Below are 20835 nucleotides of genomic sequence, written 5' to 3'. Positions count from 1 at the left end.
AGAGCTGCTACCAGCCAGAGTCGGCAGCCCCAAACATAATCGGACAATGAAGAATAGCTTTGGTATAAAGCAGCTTCACAGGAGAACAAAATGCGGTTGAAGTAAACAGCGTCATTATCATGTTCATGGTAAAGTGATCTGACTAGTTCACTAAGAACCAAAATCAACCAAATGTTCATGGTAAGCTAAGCGACTTCATTCTCAGCAGAAAACAAGCTCAAGTTCTATCTGCTATCCAATCCCTCAGACCACAGATCTATCAAGAACAGCAGGCTTTCAGAAAGGAGCCAATTTTGGCAGTTCTGGTGCATCTACCCATTCCCCTCCTCTGACCAAGCAACTTGTTTGAACAGAAAGTTCCCAATTCCAAAAAATATTTATTTATTTTTTTTACAATAGTTGAGGTTAATACTTCTTAATAAAACCTTGGCAGGTGTGGCCTGGGCCAGGTCCTTGTGCAAGAGAAGTGCAGATTTCCTTACAATACCTTAGCCACCACAGCAAGTGCAGGTTCCTTTAGAGATTTAGAGAATCCTGCATTTGCTGCCCACTCTTACCCAGAGGTAATTGAGCAGGGACTCCAGGAGGAGAGAAACTGTGTGAGAATTCACCATAGTCAAGAGGTCCTCTCTAAAGTGGTCGTTCTGAGGAGTTGGGACCACTGACTCCTGCACCCATTTGTAGGCAGAATAATTATGTCCATTATGTTCTGGTTCTAAGAAAATATTACGTTCCTTCATAAGGAAATCTTCGTTATTCTGTAGAAAAGGCTGGGCTCGCAGAGAAGTCAACGGTGGGATAAGAAGTCCCATTGTTCCTGCCAAATGTCCACAGCTCTGCTAATCGTCTCCTCCTTCCATTAATTTTTCCTCATTTGCTTCTTTCTGTCTGTCCACTAAATGTTTAGCCGGTACGTGTGTCTTCTTCCCCAGCCTCCATATTGCAAAAGTAACTCCCAAAGAAAAAGAGAGGCATGAAGGCAGAGAGGTGGGTGGTTTTTTTAATTAAAGTTCTTCAAAGTGGGTAGATTGTCCTTGACTGCAGTGTAAGAAAAGCCAGATTACAGTACCTTCCTTCAAGTACTTCTTTCGTTTTGACCTGGGAGCAGAGAACGGATGGCTGCAATTTCTCGGCTATGGTTGGCACTGGGTCCCTTTCAACTGCATTTGCAGGATTTCACCACCATATTGGAGAGCTGCTCAACTTTGGGGGTCCTTCCAACGTAGTACAGGATGGTGAGGGGCTCTAGATCCTGAGGCACGCAGCAAGGGGAGGCGGATGCCTCAGGATTCAGTGTATTGTATAGGCCAAGTACCTGGAAAAGCAACCAGGAAAAACACACAAATCTGTTTAGGCCAAAACACAAATCGCCATTAGGCAGAAAACATGCTTCTCTTCAGTGATCTTAAACTGTGTAGCTTACCACACCCAGCTCCACCGCTAACATATTTAACAGCTTGTTAGGCAATATGGTTATTAATTTGCAGCAGCTGAGTAAAGCCCAGCCTGAAGTCAGAAACACGAGTGCAGCCCTGTAGCACTCAGACCTCGGCTCTGCATTCAAATAAGCAAAGCCTGCTCTTTTAAAAACAAAAATCCCTGGGTGTAACCATCCTATGGCCCTGTTTGAATTTCAAGAAAAACAGCTGAAAAAAATCAACTTGCTTTGGCCAGCATCTCCAGATCATGCTGGATTTAATCCAGTCCCTCTCGGATATCTACATTCTCTCCCAGCTTTTTGAATCCTCTACCAATCCAGTGAGGTCTCTCTCTGCTCCATCTCATATATTGCCAGAGAGAGAGAGAGGGAGTGCCAGATGAGAGCCCTGGGAGACTCTGACAGATTCTTCCGCCTCCTCCTTAGTCTTGGATCTGAACCACTCTTTTAAACATCTAACCTTAGAGCAGTGCTTCTCCCCAAAGGCTGCTGCTTTTCATGCAAGAGGGGTGTTGGTGATTTAGTGGGGGAAGAGTCACAGTCTGCTTTTATCCCTACTAAAAATGCCTCTCTAAATACTGAGGAGTCTGCCTTACTGGAAAAGAATAACAATTTCCCTCAGCCTACAGAAGCCTGCCTAACGCTAACAATGATGGCACACGTTCTAGTCCTCAGCTTCTCCCTAAACCCTCACAAATCATTCCTTTAAGGTTTGAAATGACAAGGGTTGCGGAATCCCCTCTACTGGCTTCTCCAAAATGGACACCTTTGACCATTTTTTCACAGCTTCACTGTGCTGCTGGCACACCTGCATATTACTAGAATTTGACCAGTGAAGGGTTCTCTCTCTTTGGGAACAGGAGCCAGAACTTCCCTTCACTCCTCATAAAGAGATCCTCTCGCACTGTGTGTGTCTTTCCTTAATTATATTTAAACCTTGCCTGCCCTGTGGGCTCAGATCAGCTTATGGCAGCTTCATCTAGGTCATGTCTATCCCCATAGGGCTCACAACCTAAGTAATAGTGTTTTACTGAGCTGCATTGGGGAAACTCTCACGATGCCCTCTCTCCATTATAAAGTCTTGCCCTTTCCACATGCTCTAGGAAATGTCTCCCTTGAGGCCATAGCACCATCTGTCCGGCACTGGTTTTCTGTCATTTTAGTCTGAGGTTATGACATAACATCAGCTTCCTTTAAAATCTTGATGCTGCCAAGTATATTGCCAGAAAAACACTACCGCTTCTTCCATAGGGCTCTCTTCTTTTTGGGTCATCGAGGAATGCAGGAAGCTGCCTATGCTGTACAGATGCCAGCACAGCTTGGCTGAGCAGCTGAGACCAGCCACTAGGGATAACATAGATCTCCTCTACAAAAAGCCATAACCAGGAAATGCTTGCAGTGCTTAGAAATAGGCATCCCTGCAACTGCACTATGGATTGCAGACTCTACTATGCCACACAAGTTCAGGGACTTGTACCAGAATCATTGGGGGCGGGGAGTTTGTGGCCTGCACAGGTGAGAGCAAAGCTTAAAATATACAACATCTGACCTATCTCAGAAATCAGGATGGGTTTGGATGGAAGGATTCCACTGACTATTGTATGTCTTGCCCTTTCCCAGTTTTCGTTTCCTACTCTGTAGTTCCTACACATCCTGTACCTTATTACATTTGTTATGCATATGACTACTTCCCTTCCTCTATTCCGTTCCCCACCCAAAATATTCCAGCTGGAACAGAAGTACATTTATGGTAACTTGCATAATTCATCCCATTTCCAATACAGTGGTACCTCAGATTAAGAACTTAATTCATTCTGGAGGTCCGTTCTTAACCTGAAACTGTTCTTAACCTGAGGTACCACTTTAGCTAATGGGGCCTCCTGCTGCCGCGCGATTTCTGTTCTCATCCTGAAGCAACGTTCTTAACCCGAGGTACTATTTCTGGGTTAGTGGAGTCTGTAACCTGAAACGTCTGTAACCCGAGGTACCATTGTATGAAGAGGACATGAGGAAACATGCCAGAGGCAACCAGGTGTATTCAGCAGCACAAGTACTAGAATTTGACCAGTAAAATTCAATTCATGCGAGAAGAGCAGCCTCAACCAAGACACATCAATTATTCACAAGTTTGCTCAAAGGCGCATCCATTCTACAGAAAGGCAACTACTGAGGCTGCCATTTGCCAAAGGCCTGAAAGGGAGTACAGAGCTGAGATGGTAGCTGAACCCAGGACTAAATCTAATTCTCACTCCATGTGAAACAGAATCCCTAGGTAGAATACCAACTGCTAGCAAACTACTCCACTCTAAACTTTGAATTACGTTATGAGAAGCCTAAATAGGTACTGATTCTGAGTGCCCACAGAGTGCCTTTCCATCAGTCATGCCACACCAACATGAGGCAGATCAAAGTCTTGAGCTTTATAAAACAATAAAATAAAAAATAGCTCTGAGAATTAGAAAATGCCATTTCTCTATACAGATTTCCTTCAAACTCACACCTCTAAGGCATTCTATTGGCAACTTCTGCCAATAGAATGTATTCTGCCAATAGAATGTATTTGCTAAATGTATTGCTATGCTTTCCTTTGAAATACATCAGCAAAGCCGGGGGTGGGGTGGGGTGGGGGTCTTCTCATCTGGGCAGCACTGGACCTCCCTACACTCAGCCTAGGCTTGTGACCCAGTGAACTAACACAGCAGTTTGACTTCACCCCTGGAGGCACACTCTATTGTCTCTTGAGACAGGCGGATGCCAACAACAGTTCTGTGAGCCTCTAGAACTCTATGAACTATGATTTATTTATTTTTTAAGTTGGGGGAGACAGATCTCCCAAATTCTAGGTTCCCTGCTAATATGAAGGAACTGACATACCGTGCTGTGAGTTGTGTCTGCACTGCGGAGGTATGGGCAAGGTCCAGAGCAGAAGTTGGCAAAGTATCCCTTGGGTTCGTGGACCCATTTCCAGCCCAGGTCTTGCCGAAAGTCAATGTAGAGGCGACGCACACAGCAGTTTTCCTCCATGTTCCTGGAACAAAAGGGTTTGAAATGGAATCAAGGGCTTTGGAGAAACAGGAACTTCTCCTCTGCACCATAATTTTCACTTGGTGCTGGAAGCCCAAACAAGCAGTAGGCCAGACTAGTGACCTAGCAAGCTGGATTTGAAGTCTATTAGCTGAATATGGCAGCCCAAATCAAGTTTTGCTGCCTGACTGGAATTGGTTGAATTTGTACTGGCCCAGAAATGGAAACAAGAGGAAATACTGACGATAGAAGAATGGAGACTGAAGCTGACAGACTATTCAGAACTGGACAGACTAACCGGAAAAATTAGATATCTTCGAGACCAAAAGTTCATCGAGGACTGGGGGAAATTTGTTGAATATCTGAAAAGAATATGTGATGTGCAAACAACGCTGGTGGGGTTTCAAGAAGCACTGTGAAAGTTGAGATATATTGTTAAAAAGAAATAGAAGTGGGAGGGAAGTTTAATGGCAATATAAACAGAGAAATGCGTGATTGAGAGGTAAATATGGATGATTGCCAGAGAAGCTGAAGGAAGTCCAAAAAGAACTAAATTTGTGGAAATTTTGATAAAATTGTATATTTGTGTCGGAAAATTAATAAAAATTATTTATTAAAAAAAATGAATTGGTTGAATTTGTAACTACTCGCCTAACAAGTCCAGCAGCGAAAGCTCTGGGCAAGGACTTCCTATTGCACAATGGAGCATCCCCCCCCAAAAAAAATGGCTCTGGGGGGAGGGTCAGGGGAACCACCAAAACAGCACATGGGGGAGGAGTGTGGGCCCTTTGATCGGGCAGGCTGAAATGCCCAGAGGAGGATCAGAAGAGTGTGACCCTGAATTCCTATTTCACCAAAACTGAGGGAAACATTGCAAGCCACTGAGCTCCGCACGTGCTAAGCAGGAAATGCGAAACTCAAAGGCATCCCTCATTGTCAAGCGCAATATTTGACTGAACTAGCCATCCCTGCTTTGTATCGGGCTTCCAGAACGTTTCCCCATCATCACAGTGCAAACGTGAAAACAAAATAAAAAATAGCCAATTGCCAGTTGTGAGGTGGAAGGGAAGGAGAGGGATGCTTACCTAAAGCAGTAATTGGTGTCGAGGGCTCTTTTCTTCCTCTGGCTTCTCAGGGCGGGGCTCCCAAGCCGGTGGGGGGGCAGCATCATCAGGATCAAGTGGGGGTTGTGCAGGTCCTTCTGCTTCTTCAAGCTCCCCAAGTCCCCACGCCCCACGTGGCTGTCCTCACTCTCAATGCCTGGAAGGGGAAGGGCATCAGCAAAACCTGCTCTAGAGCTGCAGTGGAAAATGTTGGAATCCCTGAAGGATGTTTAACAGGAGGGCAGCTTGGGAAACTCTCCAGCAGTACTGGCCCCTGTGAGGTTCCTCTGTAAGGACTGCAGCCAGCCTTGCCAGGAGAAACGAGGTTTCCTCTTAGCCTGAAACCAAGTGTTGTGGGTCATTTGCTTTACAATTTGTAAACTGGTGGTGGGGCCATTCATCTGCTCCTCTTGTTACTGGTTTCAGTCTCAAGAAAGGCCGAGGAAGATTAATGGCTTAAGGAAGATGTCAGATGACTGGAACTGTGCAGCAGAAGGAATATCCAGGATGTGGAACCCGTGGGTATCGTGGCCACAGCCCAGGGCCCAAAGCCAGGCAGCTGCTAATGTTGAACCTAACTCAGCCGCTGGCTGCCTGTGCCACCTCAGGCCGAATGCCCAAATTCTTCATGCCCACATCATGACAGCTGGAAACTAGAGTCTAACCAAGAACGCATCAGAACCGAGTTTTCCAGAGAGACTTTAACTTCAGCAATGTATCTGCTTCGCACACCTTTATGCAACAAGACATATATGCAGTGGTGGACCTACATTTTGGGGGCCCTGAAGCTTGAACTGTCATGGGGGCCCCTTCACAACCAGCAACCAAGAGGTGGGGGTAACCACTGTTATCTTCTTCATTGGGGTTGTACCACGACAGATTACCACCCTTTGATAACGTCTGTGTGACTGACTCTTAAAACATTGGGACTGTTGAAATATATACAAAAAACAAACAACCTAATCCATTTAAGTCATGCGACTCAAACTGGGTCTTACTAGACCTAAAATTTTTAAGCAATGTAGACTACAGTTGCTTTTGGGGCCCCAGGATTAGGGGCCCAAAAGCTTAGGCTTCAGTAGTTTCATAGTAGATCCACCCTTGAATATATCCCTTCACTTTAGCATTCTGTGCCAGTTTCTCTGTCATGGCCTTTCCCCCAAAGAGTCCTGGGAACTGTTGATTGGGGGAGGTGCTTAGAATTCTGTTAAAAATGCCTAGCATCCCTCACAAAACTACAGTTCCCAAGATTCCCCACAGAAAGGAGATTACATGCATTTGTGAGGTACGTGTGCCTCCACACTTTTGAGGTACTCCCTGCCCTCCTATGACAACTCCAACACAGGTTTATTGTTAAGAAACACAGCAAAACCCACACAGAAACAATCTTTTAAAAACACTCCAATGTAGATGGGATAATGATTCATTTCTCCTGATGGCCCATTTCGCTGCTTCCCCCTCCAATCTCTCCCCTGTCACCTTTGAACTTGATCTCCAGGACCTCATGCAAGTTCTCCAGGATGTCGCCATTGGACTGGAAGGTGTTACATGGGCAGTGGATGCTGATCTCCAGTCCCAGGTTAGATTCTGTTTGGAGAGAAAGAATTCATGAGAACTAGCAACTTAATGTCCCTGCAATCCAAACAGTTCTTCGGCAATTCCATTTCCTTTGCCCCACCAATGTTTAATTTCTTTGGAGACAACAGCACTGACATTCTCCTATGTTGCTGAAAATGGGGGGCGGAGTTTTACATGCAGTGAATATGGACTTTCTGCCCAAAGTGGCGGCTCATGTTGCATTTTCCTATCCTGCTCCATGTTGCAGAGTTGAAGTCACCTCATGTCCTGACATCATCCAGGTTCCTCACCTTTGCTCCCCAACATTGGCTGCCAGTGGCAGGAATAGGAAAATGCATCATGTAATGGCATTAAGACAGGGAAGGTGCTATGGAGAGAGACTTGGGGCAGGTAAGCAGACCTGGGTTGCTCTTTGGCAGCAATCTTGAAAGCCTTCTAGGGATGGCAGAGAAATTTGATTCTAGCTGCATTCACATGGCAGTTTATTCAATTTTTGCAACTTTCCCCTAACTTTTAAGTTCTGCATTACATCTGAGCTTCCACACCACATAAAAGCCACTGCCAGAACTATAGTGGAATATTGTGCAAGTTTAGTGCTCATATCTGTCTAATTTCCTTCCAGAAAAAAATCAGTCTGCAAATTTTATGGAAATGAGTGCTAAACTTGCACTATATTCCATTATAGTTTTGCCATGTTTCACTATAGTTCCACAAGTGGTTTTTATATCATGTGAAAGCTCACATATAATGTGGAAATTAACAGCTAGGGAAGCAACATGAAAATGCAATAAATGACTGTGTGAATGTAGCCTCGGTTTGCATTTAAAGTCGAACCTACTAAATTTGCACTTTCTGAAACAGTACAAAACACAGCTATCCTTCAAAATGCATGCCTCTCCAAATGCAGTTTCCCCAACAAATAATATATGCAAAAGTGCATATACTAGGATAAAGTATGCTTGGAAATACATAAATTAGTGAACATAATGTTCAAAACAGCATTATATTAGACATAATGGCTTTGGGGGAAAGTGTGTATTAGGCAAAACTGCATACAAATGTGTGGCTATTAGGAGAAATGCCCACTCACATGGTAATAGATTTTCATGAGATTTTAATTTTAAAAAATACGTATATGGAGATGTGGAGAACTGAAATTAATACTGGAAAAATGAGAAACCGATAGAAAGCAACACTTAGTGATCCACCGATCCCTAGCAGTTCCACTTTGATGCTGTTTCAAGTTCCACTGAAATTTTGGATGGTCCCGTCCTTTTGAATTTGTATGAGTCATCCATTTAAGCAGGATTTTCCTGAATTATGTTCATAATAAGATTTAGAGCCCAATCAGAAAACACACAAAAGAGAGGACTCTTGATACTCAAGGCTCCAGACCTATGATAATTTGGTGGGAGAAATCCCACAGAACTTATTTCTAAGTAAATATGAACAGCATTAGGCTGCACAACTCTCCTGTCCTTGTCTTTATATAAATGGTTGAGAGCAACAAGAAAGCTTCTTTTTGGAATTCTGTACCGCAAGTCAGAAATCCCACAAAAACAAAACAACCACAAAACCCTAAATGCTGCAACTGGGATCTTTGTTGGGAACACAGGTTCATCCATTTTACATATGTAATTTCGACCTTGAATTTGCCTTGCATTGTCATGGCATTTGAAAGCTCTGGCAAGGGGTGGGGGAAAGAAGCAGTAACCAACATATACTGTGCAAGTGGACATTGCTAGCTGCAGTCAGAGGAATTGTCTAAGGCTCTCGAGGATCAAACTAGAAGCAGCCATTGGATCTCAGCACCTGTTTAATCTTCCCAGCTGGTGGCAGCTGCTGAATCCCACATCTTGAATTCTATAGCTGCCGGCATTTCTCCTGATATTCTCTGATGAATGCCGAGCCCTGCACCAACTGTTATATTGCACAAGCTGCAAAGCCCTGGGTAAGGTACCTGCTGCTTGTATCTCCAAGCGTCACCTACATCAAAAGCTGTGCGACATGCATGCTACTAGTCAGATTAACAGCTTTGCACTACCAATAGTTCAGTCCCTGGACTCTGGCCAAGAAAAATCCAAGAAGCGTAAAATTGACTTCTCCTCCTAGAATTTATTGCCTGCATACCAGCTTTGACTGGCATCCAGATACGACTGTACCTGCAAAGACAGGCCAACTATGAATCAATATTCTTGCCTCAAGATGCCCTCATGCCCAGCAGCTTCTTGTGCTGAACAGAAGCAAATTTCTTGCCAATTCCTCTAAGACAGTGTAGACATTGACTTGATGCGTGTGCATTTGGGTTCACTATGGGGTGACAGATTCAGTGGGGGGTGCAAGGGGGCCGGCCGCACCGGGCGCAACATCAAGGGGGGGCATGCTCGCACTCGCAGCTCTCTGCCCCTACCTGGCTCACTCACTCTCTCTCAGCGCTGTCACAGATGTCGCAAAAAATTCGCTATTGTCACACGGATCCTCCTCCTAGCCAATCAGGAAGTGGGATAATCTAGTGGAAGAGACTCGGGTGCTAAAATCCACGGGTTAGGGGGCGCAGATTACTTGCCTTGCCCCGGGTGCTGACAACCCACGCTACGCCACTGGACAGATTTAGCCCAATATCGTAGCTGACCATTGGTGCACCCCCTTACATGAGTTCCACCTTCGTAAGGGTGTGTCGGTGCAACACATGTGTGCTCACATGTGTGCATGTAGACTAGAGCATGGCCTCTACATGCTAAATCTGAAAATGGAAGAGTTACAGCGGTGGTGGTACGTCAATGATGAAGCCTGCCAATGATGACATCTGACAGGATCTCTGCTTCAGGCTCTTATTTTTTCTAAAATAGTATGTCCCCCAACTTTCCAGAACATTGTTGATTTAAAAACAAAAAAACAAAAACAGCCATCATGTCACAAAAACATGGCAGCTACCAGTGAGGGCTTGCATTTTTTTTTAACCCACAGTGCCCTGGAACGACAGAACTTCAAAAGCACGGCATTTTGAGAAAACTAAGATGGGAAATGCAGAGGGGCCATTCGATGGCACTTTGCCAAGACCCCCTCACAACCCTGGCACAGCTCTGAGGGACTTGTGGTACCACTGAATCAGTGGCACTGACTTACTGGCAGTCTCATCCCAGCCACCTGCACCTGCAGTCGGGATACCAGTTGCCCATGAGACCTTTGGGGCTGGGTTCCCCCACCCATCTGACCTTTCCAACTTTCCTTGGGCTAGTTTGGTCTACCCTCTGTGCAATTTGAGGGGGGCACTGGGGAGCAGTGTCAAGCAACAGAGTTGGCAGTGGCTTGGTGAGAACAGCCACAGAAGCAGCAGGGGACCACTCTCAACTTACAAGTATGGGCCTCCCTTACAAGTTAGTTGCCTTTCTTTTCTGTAGCATGGACAGGATTTCTCCCTCTGATTTTGGCCTTTCAGTCTGTTTATCTAAGAACTGGAACAGGTTAATGAACTACTTGAGAAATGGACAAAATTATCGACCGGCGAACTCTCTGGACAGCACTATTACTTAGGATGATGGAAATCCAGTGAAGTGCTTTGCTCAAAAGCATACTTCCCCAGAGAAGTTAATTACTCATATATCTGAAGCTGCTGAGAAACCTGTCAGAATACATCCTCACAAAATAGAACGAACCGATGACAGTTATTACTGGTTAAATTTAGACTCTTTTGTCTGCTTCACAGATGCTAGTCACTGAGTGAGCATAATGCATCAAAATGGTGATTTGCATGTCTGAATGGCTTGTAGAACTGGAAAGACTCAGTTTCAAATGCCCACTCAGCCATCAAGTCAATAGGTAACCTTCAGCTGACCATTCCCTCTCAATCTATCTTACCTCACAGGGATAAAGAAGAACGATATGAGGATAAAGAAGGAAGTTTATGCTACCCAGAGCCCCTTAGAGGAATGGGGAGGTTGAAATAAATATGACTAGGTGCCACAGATATCATGTCAAGCGCAATGCCTTTCTCAGAGGTCAATATCCTCTTTTTAGCTCTCCCTATTTTGATTCGTATTCCCTTTCCTTGATTAACTGTAAATATGTACTGTATTACTTGTTATAATTTACATTACTTATTATTTCAGGTATTTATATACCGCTAAACTTCACAAAGCCATTTACATCAAATTATTATTAAATTATCAATAAACAAAACAAAAATGGGAAATAAATCTTGTCTGAAAGCTTATTTCTGCCGCAGCTTGCCTCCCCCTCGGGGCAAAATATAACATCTTGCCTTCATTTTGTTGGGGGAGACAGACAGAGGGTCAGGAAACTAAAAAATAAAAATGGACAGTGGAAACAATTTAAACATTGTGCTGTGAATGGCGAGTAGTTCACTCTCGGTGACGAGTTATTGACGGACATGTCTGCATGACCACCTGATCCAGACAAAGAGGATCCCTGAACCTACTTCCTGCTGCACTCACCTCTATGCAAAAGCCATTCTCGCACTGTGTCTGTGACATCAAAGGACAGCCACTCAGGGGAGCCGCGCGTCATCACATTCCGGCCACTGAGGTAGCGCTGCTTTGCAATGTGCTCATCAGGCTTCAGGATCTGCATGGGGAGGAAACACGCAAGACCCCCTGCTCAGTTCAGCAACAGCAGCAAGTGTGTCTTCCCAAACTAGAACGGACTAGGACAATCCTCTCCATACAAACATTTGCACGCTTCCTGTGTGTTACCGATTTGCTGGATATGAAGGCGCTGAAGCCCAAGAATGCGTCAAAATAGTTGCTGCTCAATGCAGAGGAGAACCCTCCAAGTTCTGTACATGCTTTAGACAGGAAGAAGTGAAAATAGACAGCAGAACACACGAGGATTGACCGGGTGTGATGAAATGCAACAAGGAGGCCAGTCAGAAACTGAAGGCTGATCTGCTGCGCAACAGCTAGGCAAGCGGCAGCTAATCGGATGGAAAACTGCTGGAAAATTCCACATGTGCTGTCTCCTTGCGCATGGGCCAGCTGGTCCTGTGCCACTGCTTACAGGATTCTGCTTCCAGCGTGTCACCACAAATACTGGGAAAGCAATGCTGGCAAAGAAGGTACTAAAGGGCCAACTATACATTGTACAGGCAACTCCCCATTTATGCGAGGGTTACATTCCAGGATGATGGGAATTGTAGTCCAAAAACAGCCAGAGACCCAAGTTTGGAAACCCTGAGTCCTAATGTATGTAAGGAAATAATAGAGCATTGGAACATATACAATGTTCCAATGCTCTATTATTTCTTTAAATACATCAGGCTATTCCCTGAAGTACAGCAGCGTTTGCTTTAAATGCAGGAGTTAAATCAGATGTAGAAAACAAATGGGAAAATGGGAGGATGGAGAGATCATTTACAAAACGCTCCCCTAATGCTACAGCTTTGCACATTTCTTCCCCTCCCACATTTCTTCTTTGGGTGCAGAATATTGTAACACCATTAAGAGAAATAACATTAAATGGTGTTTAATAACAGAGGATCCCAGTGTTAGCATTTATTTTTTCGGGGGAAACAGGGCGCCAACTAGACACTTCACTCTGCCCCAGCATTGAGCTTGCTCACCTGAAAGAGTTCAATACGCTGCTCTGTGCGTTTCGAACTGAGGTTTGGCACTCGCAGGACCCGAAACTCAGCCCGGAAGAGGTTGGTGCTGTTCTTCTCTGCCGAAGACACGTTGAAACGGAACAGGTTGGAAGTTACGCCTTTGGGGCAGTAAGTCAGTTCATCTAAGAGAAAAAGAAGGAACCGAAATAACCTATTAGCCAGGATGGCCCATAATCCAACAGATGAGAGGGTCTCAGGCTCATAAATTCAGCACTTGGTGACAGGGTTATTAATAGCTGAGACAGGGTCTAGCTGCGCCTCAATTCTTCTCCCTAAATTGTAGACGCTTGCATAGGAGAAAAATCCCCATTGCTTCCAGCATTGTCATGGTAGACAGTCGTTTTGCCATGCTGGCCTTAAGGAATCAGTGGTAGCTGATGCCAGGGGAGGAGACCTACTGCTGGTGGAGTCAATGACAGGCAGAGCCAACTAATTCTCATTTTATTACCACCCCCTTGCCTGCTGGTTCTGCCTGGGCAAGACTGAGACAGAGCAGGAGGAAACTGACAGCCAGGGCCAGTAGGCAAATGGGGGCAGGCTGCGTCTGGTGGCACAGTGCCCTGCTCACTCTAAAGGACCAGCCTCCTCTGCAAGGAATAAACCATGGGCAGGCAAACTAAGGCCCAGGGACCGGAAATGGCCCAATCGCCTTCTAAATCCGGCCCACAGACAGTCCGGGAATCAGCATGTTTTTACATGAGTAGAATGTGTCCTTTTATTTAAAATGCATCTCTGGGTTATCTGTGGGGCATAGGAATTCGTTCATTTTTTAATTTCCCCCCCCAAAAAATATAGTCTGGCCCCCCACAAGGTCTGAGGGACAGTGGGAAAAGTTTGCTGACCCCTGTAAACCAACCCTCCTGAAAAAGTTTGCTGACCCCTGTAAACCAACAAACCATATGTTAAATTCAAGAACTTCACTGAATCACAATGGCTCAATAAAACGTATCATTTTGCCCATAGCTACGCTCCTGGCAGTAGCTCAGGGGTATGGATGATCTCAGTGTCTCACGGAAGAATCACTTGGTTACACGTAACAAAGGTGAGGGGAATGAAGTCTCCAATAGGCACTTGACCACCCAAGTTCACTCCCAGACTGGAAGAGGAAACAGGGACACCCAATAAGACGACAGTGGTTTCTACAGACTTGGGGGATTCCCTAGGTATGCGCGAGTATATATTAGTTGTACATATGGCACAGGATCGCCATTACTTTGGAAATGCAAATCTTTCACACTCTTACATGCTTACAGCCACGAACCCTGTTGCAGAACCAATAAAGCCACAGCAAACATGCTAAGGGCACCAAGTGCGAAATAGTCCCATGTAGTCACCAAGTTGCAGGTAGTGAGGAAGGCAGCTGTGGCTTCTACTGAGCTGTTGTTCCTGTAAGTGGATTAACAATTCTCGGCATCAAGAAACAAAGAAGCCCTGTGTCCCAGGCACATTCACTACTAAAACACTGATTGCATTTTAGTTTTCTCTTTCTCTTTTATACTGCACATTCGTTCGTTTCTTTAAACCCATTCCATTCCCAATGCTCGGGACAAGCAACAATGGTAAAACTTATAATGGATAGATGTTTACATACATAGGAAAGCAGGAGTGAAAAACCTGGAGGGTTTTTTTTCAGGGGGGGGGTAATCTGTCAAGGACCGCATGCTGGTGGGAGACAAGGCTGTGGGCAGGATCAGAGCCAAAAGTGGGTGGGGAAACTCCTTCCCTCCCATCTTCCCTCCTCTCTCTCCCTCCCTCTTCCATTCCTGCCCATCCAGCTTCTGGGGGATGGCTAGATTGTTTGCAAACAGCCACATGAATTTGGGCAGAGGCTAAAGGCTGCAGGTTGCATGTTCCTGTAGTAAAAGATGGCCAGTTGCACCCTGGTCACCAAAGTCAGACTGGAATATAGACCAGGGGAAGGCTGGGTGGGGTCCTTAGTTCACACACATACAGAGGCGGCTTCCCCAGAGGCACACAGCTGTGGTGTTCTCAGCTGCTTTTGACAAGCATGCCTGGTCCTTTGGGAAGCCTGCCACGCTGAGGCTAAACATGGACCGCAGCCACCCATTCTCTCTTTGCGATGCACTACTGTCCCTGGGATGAAATGCTGGAGTGTTTGCGTGCATGTGTAGGGAACTTCTTCTTTTATCACCATCTGGAACGAAGATGTGAGGCTGCTCCTAAAATATCGGGTCTGCTTTCCTATCAGAGCTTATGCTCTCCTCCTCCTGCTATCTCACTTCCCCTGCTGGACCTAAGTCCTGGAACAGGACAAATACTTGCGAGGTATCTGGTGGATGGTTTGGAGCCAGAACAGTTTCCTGTGTGTGTAAGCTCAGATTTGCCTGTATCAATCCTGAAACCCTCCATGGAATAAGGCTCTCCCCGCTTCCTGAGGGAGAAAGACGGGGAGGAGACTGGCTTTGGCTCCGAAATTCATTCTGAATCACCACCTGGCAGGGGGACAGAGCCATGGGAAAGTTGAACATCAGCCACTTCTCTTTTTTTAAGACATGGGACCAAATCCGTTGCTCAGGCAAGTGGCTGGAGCACCACAGATTTCTGCAAGGCAGATCCCTACTAAATTTCAACCTCATCTTCCTCCCTGTGATCTAAGTTCAGCGGCGTCTCTTGGGATGAAGACAACTTGGTCCCAAAGGACCAACAGAGGAGACGCCTTTGCCCATGGAGTCTGTGGCTCAGCTGTTATCACTGTATTGTGGAGATACACAGTTACAGACTGAGAACGTACCTGCCCGGTAGGCTAAAGCCATTCTGCCAGAGCAACCCAGTTCCACCTGGCAGCACCTCTCTACCAGCTTCTTCTGAGTCTCGCCACCCCTTCCACCTTTGTCTTGGCCTGCGCTTTCTCTCTCTACACCCAAGTACACTGCCCTAGCATTTTGAATAGGCTCACCTTGGGCCAACCACCTTTCCATGTCTCCCTTTGACTAATCTGCTTCCTTCCTTTCCTCTAGGTAGCACTCTCCACTGGCTTTAATCTACATGAGCATCAGCACAGCTGCACGGCAGGGAGAAGCCCAGCAGCTGCCATGTTTCCTCTTGCAGCAAGTGAGGGGGGCATATCTATTACAAAAGGATCTTGACAACCTCTCCTCAATTTCCCCAGCTTCTTCGTAGTGATTTATGGGTTCCAACTTCCTATTTATGGCAAGTCTAACTTTAACCAAGAGCATCTTGGGGCAATGGCATGGTCCTTCTGCATCAGATGTGTGGAGCCAGTGGACATCCAGATCTTGATGGGCTACAATCCTCTCATCGCCCCCAACTACTGGCCATGCTGGTTGGTGTGATGGGAGCTGGAATCCAACAGGATCTGCCGGGTCATAGGCTCCCATTCACCATAAATGTAGATCCATTATTAATGGCTATTGACACCTTTCTTTCCCTCATCCATTTAGATGAGTTATTCTGACTTTTTAAAAAAATCATTACATTAATCATGTAACTTTTATGCAGGGCTTTGGTCAAATGAATATTAGGAACCATTCACTTCCACAAATGAATCTAGCTGCATTGGCACCTTAATACCTTATTCCAGCATGAAACAACAGGACTGGTTCACATGTTGTTGTTTCTTGCAGTCGTTATACCCAAATACTTGTGGGAATGTAATGTGCGAATACGTTACTGTATATTCCTGAATGACTTCCCTACCAGTATGCAGGTAGATAAAACAGAGGAGACACTATGTGCCCCTGCACTAGATCACATTTCAAGCAGTTACCTCTAAAGTTTCCATTCGGTTTTGGGCACAAGGATTTCCCTGGACCCATTCACAACAGCTATATGTTCCCAAATTGTTTTCAGAAGAATCATTCAGAGAACTGATCCTGAAACTGGAGTGTGCAAATTGGCTCTGGGCTTGGAATTTACACCACCAAGAAGAGGCAGGACCCACTGAGCTAAATACAGAAGTGGGTTAATGGAGCGAGAAGGACCTGCCGAAATCTCCTTCACAGCTGGCAGGAAGGTTACCGCTTCCTAACATTTTGTTCAGGACATTGTAGTTTGGTTGCTTTCAACGGCTGGATCTTCCTCAAGTCTTCTGTTTCCCCTACCTCATGTAATCTGGCTCTGTACACAAACAGAATAACAGAACCAGGTTTTAAATCAGCAGGGTTGGTTTGCTTTCATAGGAGAAACAGAGAGCGCTGAGATGAGTTTTACCCTCTTGTCAGATGTTGAAAGCATTTTGGGGTCCTGACTGCTCTTCCCTGGAGAGTTGATGTGGAGCAGCTGGATCAACTGTCAGGGTGTTTAAGATGTGTGCTTCCACCTACTGCCTGCTCTACCAGTGTATTTGAAAATAATGTTGAAGATTACAAAACTCCAGCCAGTCTCCAGCGACCCTTCTAAAGGAAACCAAATCTAGGTAGGCGCTGCCCCTCTGGAACTTCTCACTGTTCTGGGAAGCTGGGCAAGAATAACAACACAGATGATGGTTGGCTGTCATCGCAGCGCTGGCATTGCAACAGCAGCGCTAAGAAAAGCTGATACCTCCTGACGTGACTCCACATCTGCATAGGCTCAGCCTCTAGGGCTCCACATTGCCACCCCTCCGTGTGAGAAGACACAGATGCACAACATCTGCTTAGCATCTGCATCTTTGTGGTGCCTCCTCAGCACCTTCCTTTTCCCTGCCACTGATAAAGAGGATCTGGCTGCTCTGCTGTGCTTCCTTCCTGTTAGTAGCTCAGCGACCATCTCCTCTGCATCGGGAAGAGGCTGCCCTGTTACTCCAGCTTTTTCCACCTCCTTTTCCTCATCCTCCACGCTTCCCCTCGGCTTGCTCTCTGGGCTGCCCCTAGTTCTTCTTAGACTCCATTTGGAGACTTGGGGTAGCATCCAACCAAAAAAGATCCTACTTCTTCAGCACCACATGCCCTCAACCCAGGGAGAGGAGAGGTGGGGGAATTTAGTTTCTGCAGTCAAAAGTCCATGCACTAGCCTGCATCTATTTTGTTGGATGCTGGCTTTGGTTCCCCTCTTGAAAAGGAAAGTGTGTAGGTTCACATGGAAGTGGCTCCTCACATGGTTTGGCCACTTCCACCATGCTAACACAAACCCTCTTTGTTGAGGTGGGGATAGCGCTGGCTGGCAAAGCTGGGATTGCCCAAACTGTGTGGGGAGCCACTTTGTAAAAATGGTTTCCTGCCTGGAAAGACATCCACACCGTTTTGTTTTTGCGCAAAGCTCCTGCGTTACTCAGGTCATGCGACCACAGTGGTGTGTGTTGGGGCGGTGGACGGAGTGGATCTGAGCCAAAGGGCTTCAGTGGCTGAACAATTTCCCCTTACATTCCCCTTACAGCTGCAAATCCAAGTGTGGGTTGAAGAGTTGTGGCTATGCCTGATCATGCCCACCCCGCTTCGCCACATGCCAAACATAACCCAAATCCACTCAACTCAGCTTACCTCACTATGTCTAGTGTTCATGTATGCGTGCATGTACCCCACAAGGAAGGACTCTTGCCCGGTATTTGTGGTGACCGCTACTCACATATGGAACATTTTAATGTATCTGCTCAGCCCTTCAAGGATACGTTTTGGCTTCCAAGCCTCATAACGCCTTTTCTCTCCCAATCCTGAAGTACATCCCTCCCCGCTCTCCCTCTTAGTCTCTCTTTTCCCACTTCCCTCCACCCCTCCTACTTTAGTTTTCTAGACATTGGCTCGGTTTCCTGTTCGTTGGCTGGATTTGGGGCTGATGTTATTCCAAGACACTGAGAGCTGGCTCAGCTCTGGCTTGCCCTGGTGCCAACGCTGCTCCGGCTTCTTCACCTGCTGGGAGGGGCCAGTTCCACAGCAAGTGCCTGCCTTCTGTAGCTCAGGGTTTCAAAGCAAGTTAGGCTTCTGCCAGACTCTTCCTGGGGTGCATTTACTCAGTTGCAAGGCTTGCTTTCTTCAATGGGACTTGCTCCCAAAGTGTGCACAACCTCGGAGCCTGCCTCTGAGCCACATTTCCACAGCTCCTCCAACCTCTTCACATTGATCAACATCCTGAAAGATACTCCTGCCATCCTCCTCCGGTTGCTGCCTTCGGCACCCCTCCCTCAACAGCACTTGGCCACATCCTTCTTCCCACCCCCAAACCGCTCTGCTGTAATTCAAGAGCCCACGAGGACACCTAATGGCAGCAAAAGGAAACATGGCTTTTGCCAGGATCTCACAGCCCCCAGATGATTGGAAAACCTGCCTATGCACTCAAAGCGTTTGCCAAGATTCCAGGCCCAGTTTTGAAAAGTGTTTACTGCGGGTGCAAAAATCATGGATACATATGAACAAAAGTCAATGCACAGAGAGCGCACAGCTTACATGTAAATCAGCCAGACCGACACTTCCATACATCTGCCACAAATTCACAGCCAGATGCATTTCATTCTCTCACTCGAATGCTTCCCCCACTTCAACCTGGACACACAAACATTCCTTCCTGACTCATGGCTGCTTCGGATATACGGGTGCATCCAAAACATACACTGGCAACACGCACAAGTCTTTGCAAAGACAGACAGTGCATCTAATGCTAGATTAGCTGAATAGCTGATATGTGTACAAGGCTGTCCATGTGCAAGTACGTATACTACTTGCAACAGCACAACTGCCTTGGCATACATTCACAGCACATGCACTGCAGTCAGTGGTGCAATGGGCAGCTGTTGCCAAACTCTTGGCTGGACAGGATTCTGCATCCCAGAGAAAAGGCATTTCAGCTGCCAAGGCACTGCCTTCCTGATTTCAGAAGCTCAGGCAGAGAAATTCTCTCCATCCCTGCAACCTGGAATTCCCAGGCATTTATGAGAATCAGAATAATCCAGGGAACCAAGGCTTGGGTCTTCAAACCTGGGTTCAAATACCAGTTTACCTATGTAACAGTACCACTCTGCCTCAACTTTCCATCCCTAAAATGGACTTAAGAGTAACCCAAGTCAGATGTGCTCTCCCAATCCTCTCCCCACCTTGGAGCTTTTAGTTGCATAGAAACATATTTTCTAAGCTACCTGGGCAGCCTCTGAGGATCTGATTTTCCCCTGCGAATCTTAGGCATCACCCCCCAACAAAAACCCTTTCGGGGACACAGATTCGGGACTTACTGTGCTCCGGGAAGCCCTGGATCATGTCAAACTTGTGGATCTCCTTGGCGTAGTACTCAGACTCGGTGTGGTCCTGGGAGCAGCTCTCCTCCTTCTCCTCCTCCATCTCTTCCAGGAGCTCCCGGGTGCTGTTATACAGAGCCAGGATCTGGTAGGGCACGTGGCTCGGCCCCACGGTCTCCGGGGGGCTGGTGAGGCGCAACTTGCTCAGGATCTGGCCCCGGATGGCCTCCACCCTCTTCTTCTTGATGTGCTCCAGGTCCAGCGTCGTGCAGGAGGACAGCGACAGGCTGACGGTGGCCAAGCTCAGCAGGGAGAGGAGCAGCAGAGCCCTGTGCAAGTGCATCTTCAGGCGCGGTGACGGCAGGGAGCGGGGAGAGGAGGAGGAGGAGGAGGAGGAGGAGGAAGCGGCGGCGGCGGCGGCGGGACGCCCCCTCGGCGGAGAGCGCGCGCGCGCGCAAAAGGGCGCCGCCGACGAGGCGGATCCTGCAGGCTGGCGGCGCTCGGCGAGAAGGTGCATGAAGGAACTCCCCGGAGCGAGGGGGGACTTCTAGGAAGAAGCGCGGGCAGCACTCGGGCAGCGGGAGCGGGAGGGAGAGGGAGCGGACCGGCGCCTCGCCCTGCCGGGGTCCCTCTCCATGAGTCCGAAGGCGCACAGCGGCCGTCGAGGGGGCTCCAACCGCCCCCGCTGCTCCCCGGGCTCACAGTTACGCGGCGCGGCGCGGCTCCGGAGCCAGGAGCCCTGGAGGCGCAGCCGGGAGCGCACGTGTCGGGCGGGCCCGGGAGCGCACTTGCGGCGGCCGGCGCGCCTCGCTCATGCCTCCCGCTTGGTCGCCATTCCCCCGGCAGGCGGGCCGAAGCGGAGGCGCTTCACGAGCTGCGCCTCGGCTTCATTGGCGGCGTCGAGGGAGGGAGGGAGCGCCGTCGCGGGAGACCCGAGGGCGCTGGCTGGGCT

The 20835-nt window shown here is 47.3% G+C and overlaps 1 protein-coding gene across 1 annotated transcript; it reads right to left on the bottom strand.

The window, feature by feature from the left end:
* Nucleotides 1-357: 357 nt before the first annotated feature.
* On the bottom strand, nucleotides 358-20366 carry TGFB3 (transforming growth factor beta 3). The gene is made up of 7 exons (XM_081864209.1): nucleotides 19881-20366; nucleotides 12722-12885; nucleotides 11598-11727; nucleotides 7045-7152; nucleotides 5548-5722; nucleotides 4313-4466; nucleotides 358-1315 (listed from the first exon to the last, which is right to left on the bottom strand). Exons 1-7 carry the CDS (start codon nucleotides 20224-20226, stop codon nucleotides 1157-1159), a joined length of 1236 nt encoding a protein of 411 aa, XP_081720335.1. The 5' UTR covers nucleotides 20227-20366; the 3' UTR covers nucleotides 358-1156.
* Between the last annotated feature and the right edge of the window lie 469 nt (nucleotides 20367-20835).

Source organism: Podarcis erhardii (assembly GCF_964252035.2).
Source record: "Podarcis erhardii genome assembly, chromosome: 1".
Taxonomy (NCBI): Eukaryota; Metazoa; Chordata; class Lepidosauria; order Squamata; family Lacertidae; genus Podarcis; species Podarcis erhardii.
The sequence above is the reverse complement of the archived record's forward strand: the minus strand, read 5'-3'. Positions and strand labels throughout refer to the sequence as shown.

What these genes read in the sequence shown, in the direction of transcription:
- TGFB3 (XM_081864209.1), bottom strand. Translation starts at nt 20,226, where the DNA reads ATGCACTTGCACAGGGCTCTGCTGCTCCTCTCCCTGCTGAGCTTGGCC. An exon ending in CCTGGAGATCAAGTTCAAAG is followed by an intron (nt 5,723 to 7,044) that starts GTGACAGGGGAG and finishes TTCCCCTTCCAG; the next exon opens with GCATTGAGAGTGAGGACAGC. An exon ending in GACACCAATTACTGCTTTAG is followed by an intron (nt 4,467 to 5,547) that starts GTAAGCATCCCT and finishes CTTTTGTTCCAG; the next exon opens with GAACATGGAGGAAAACTGCT.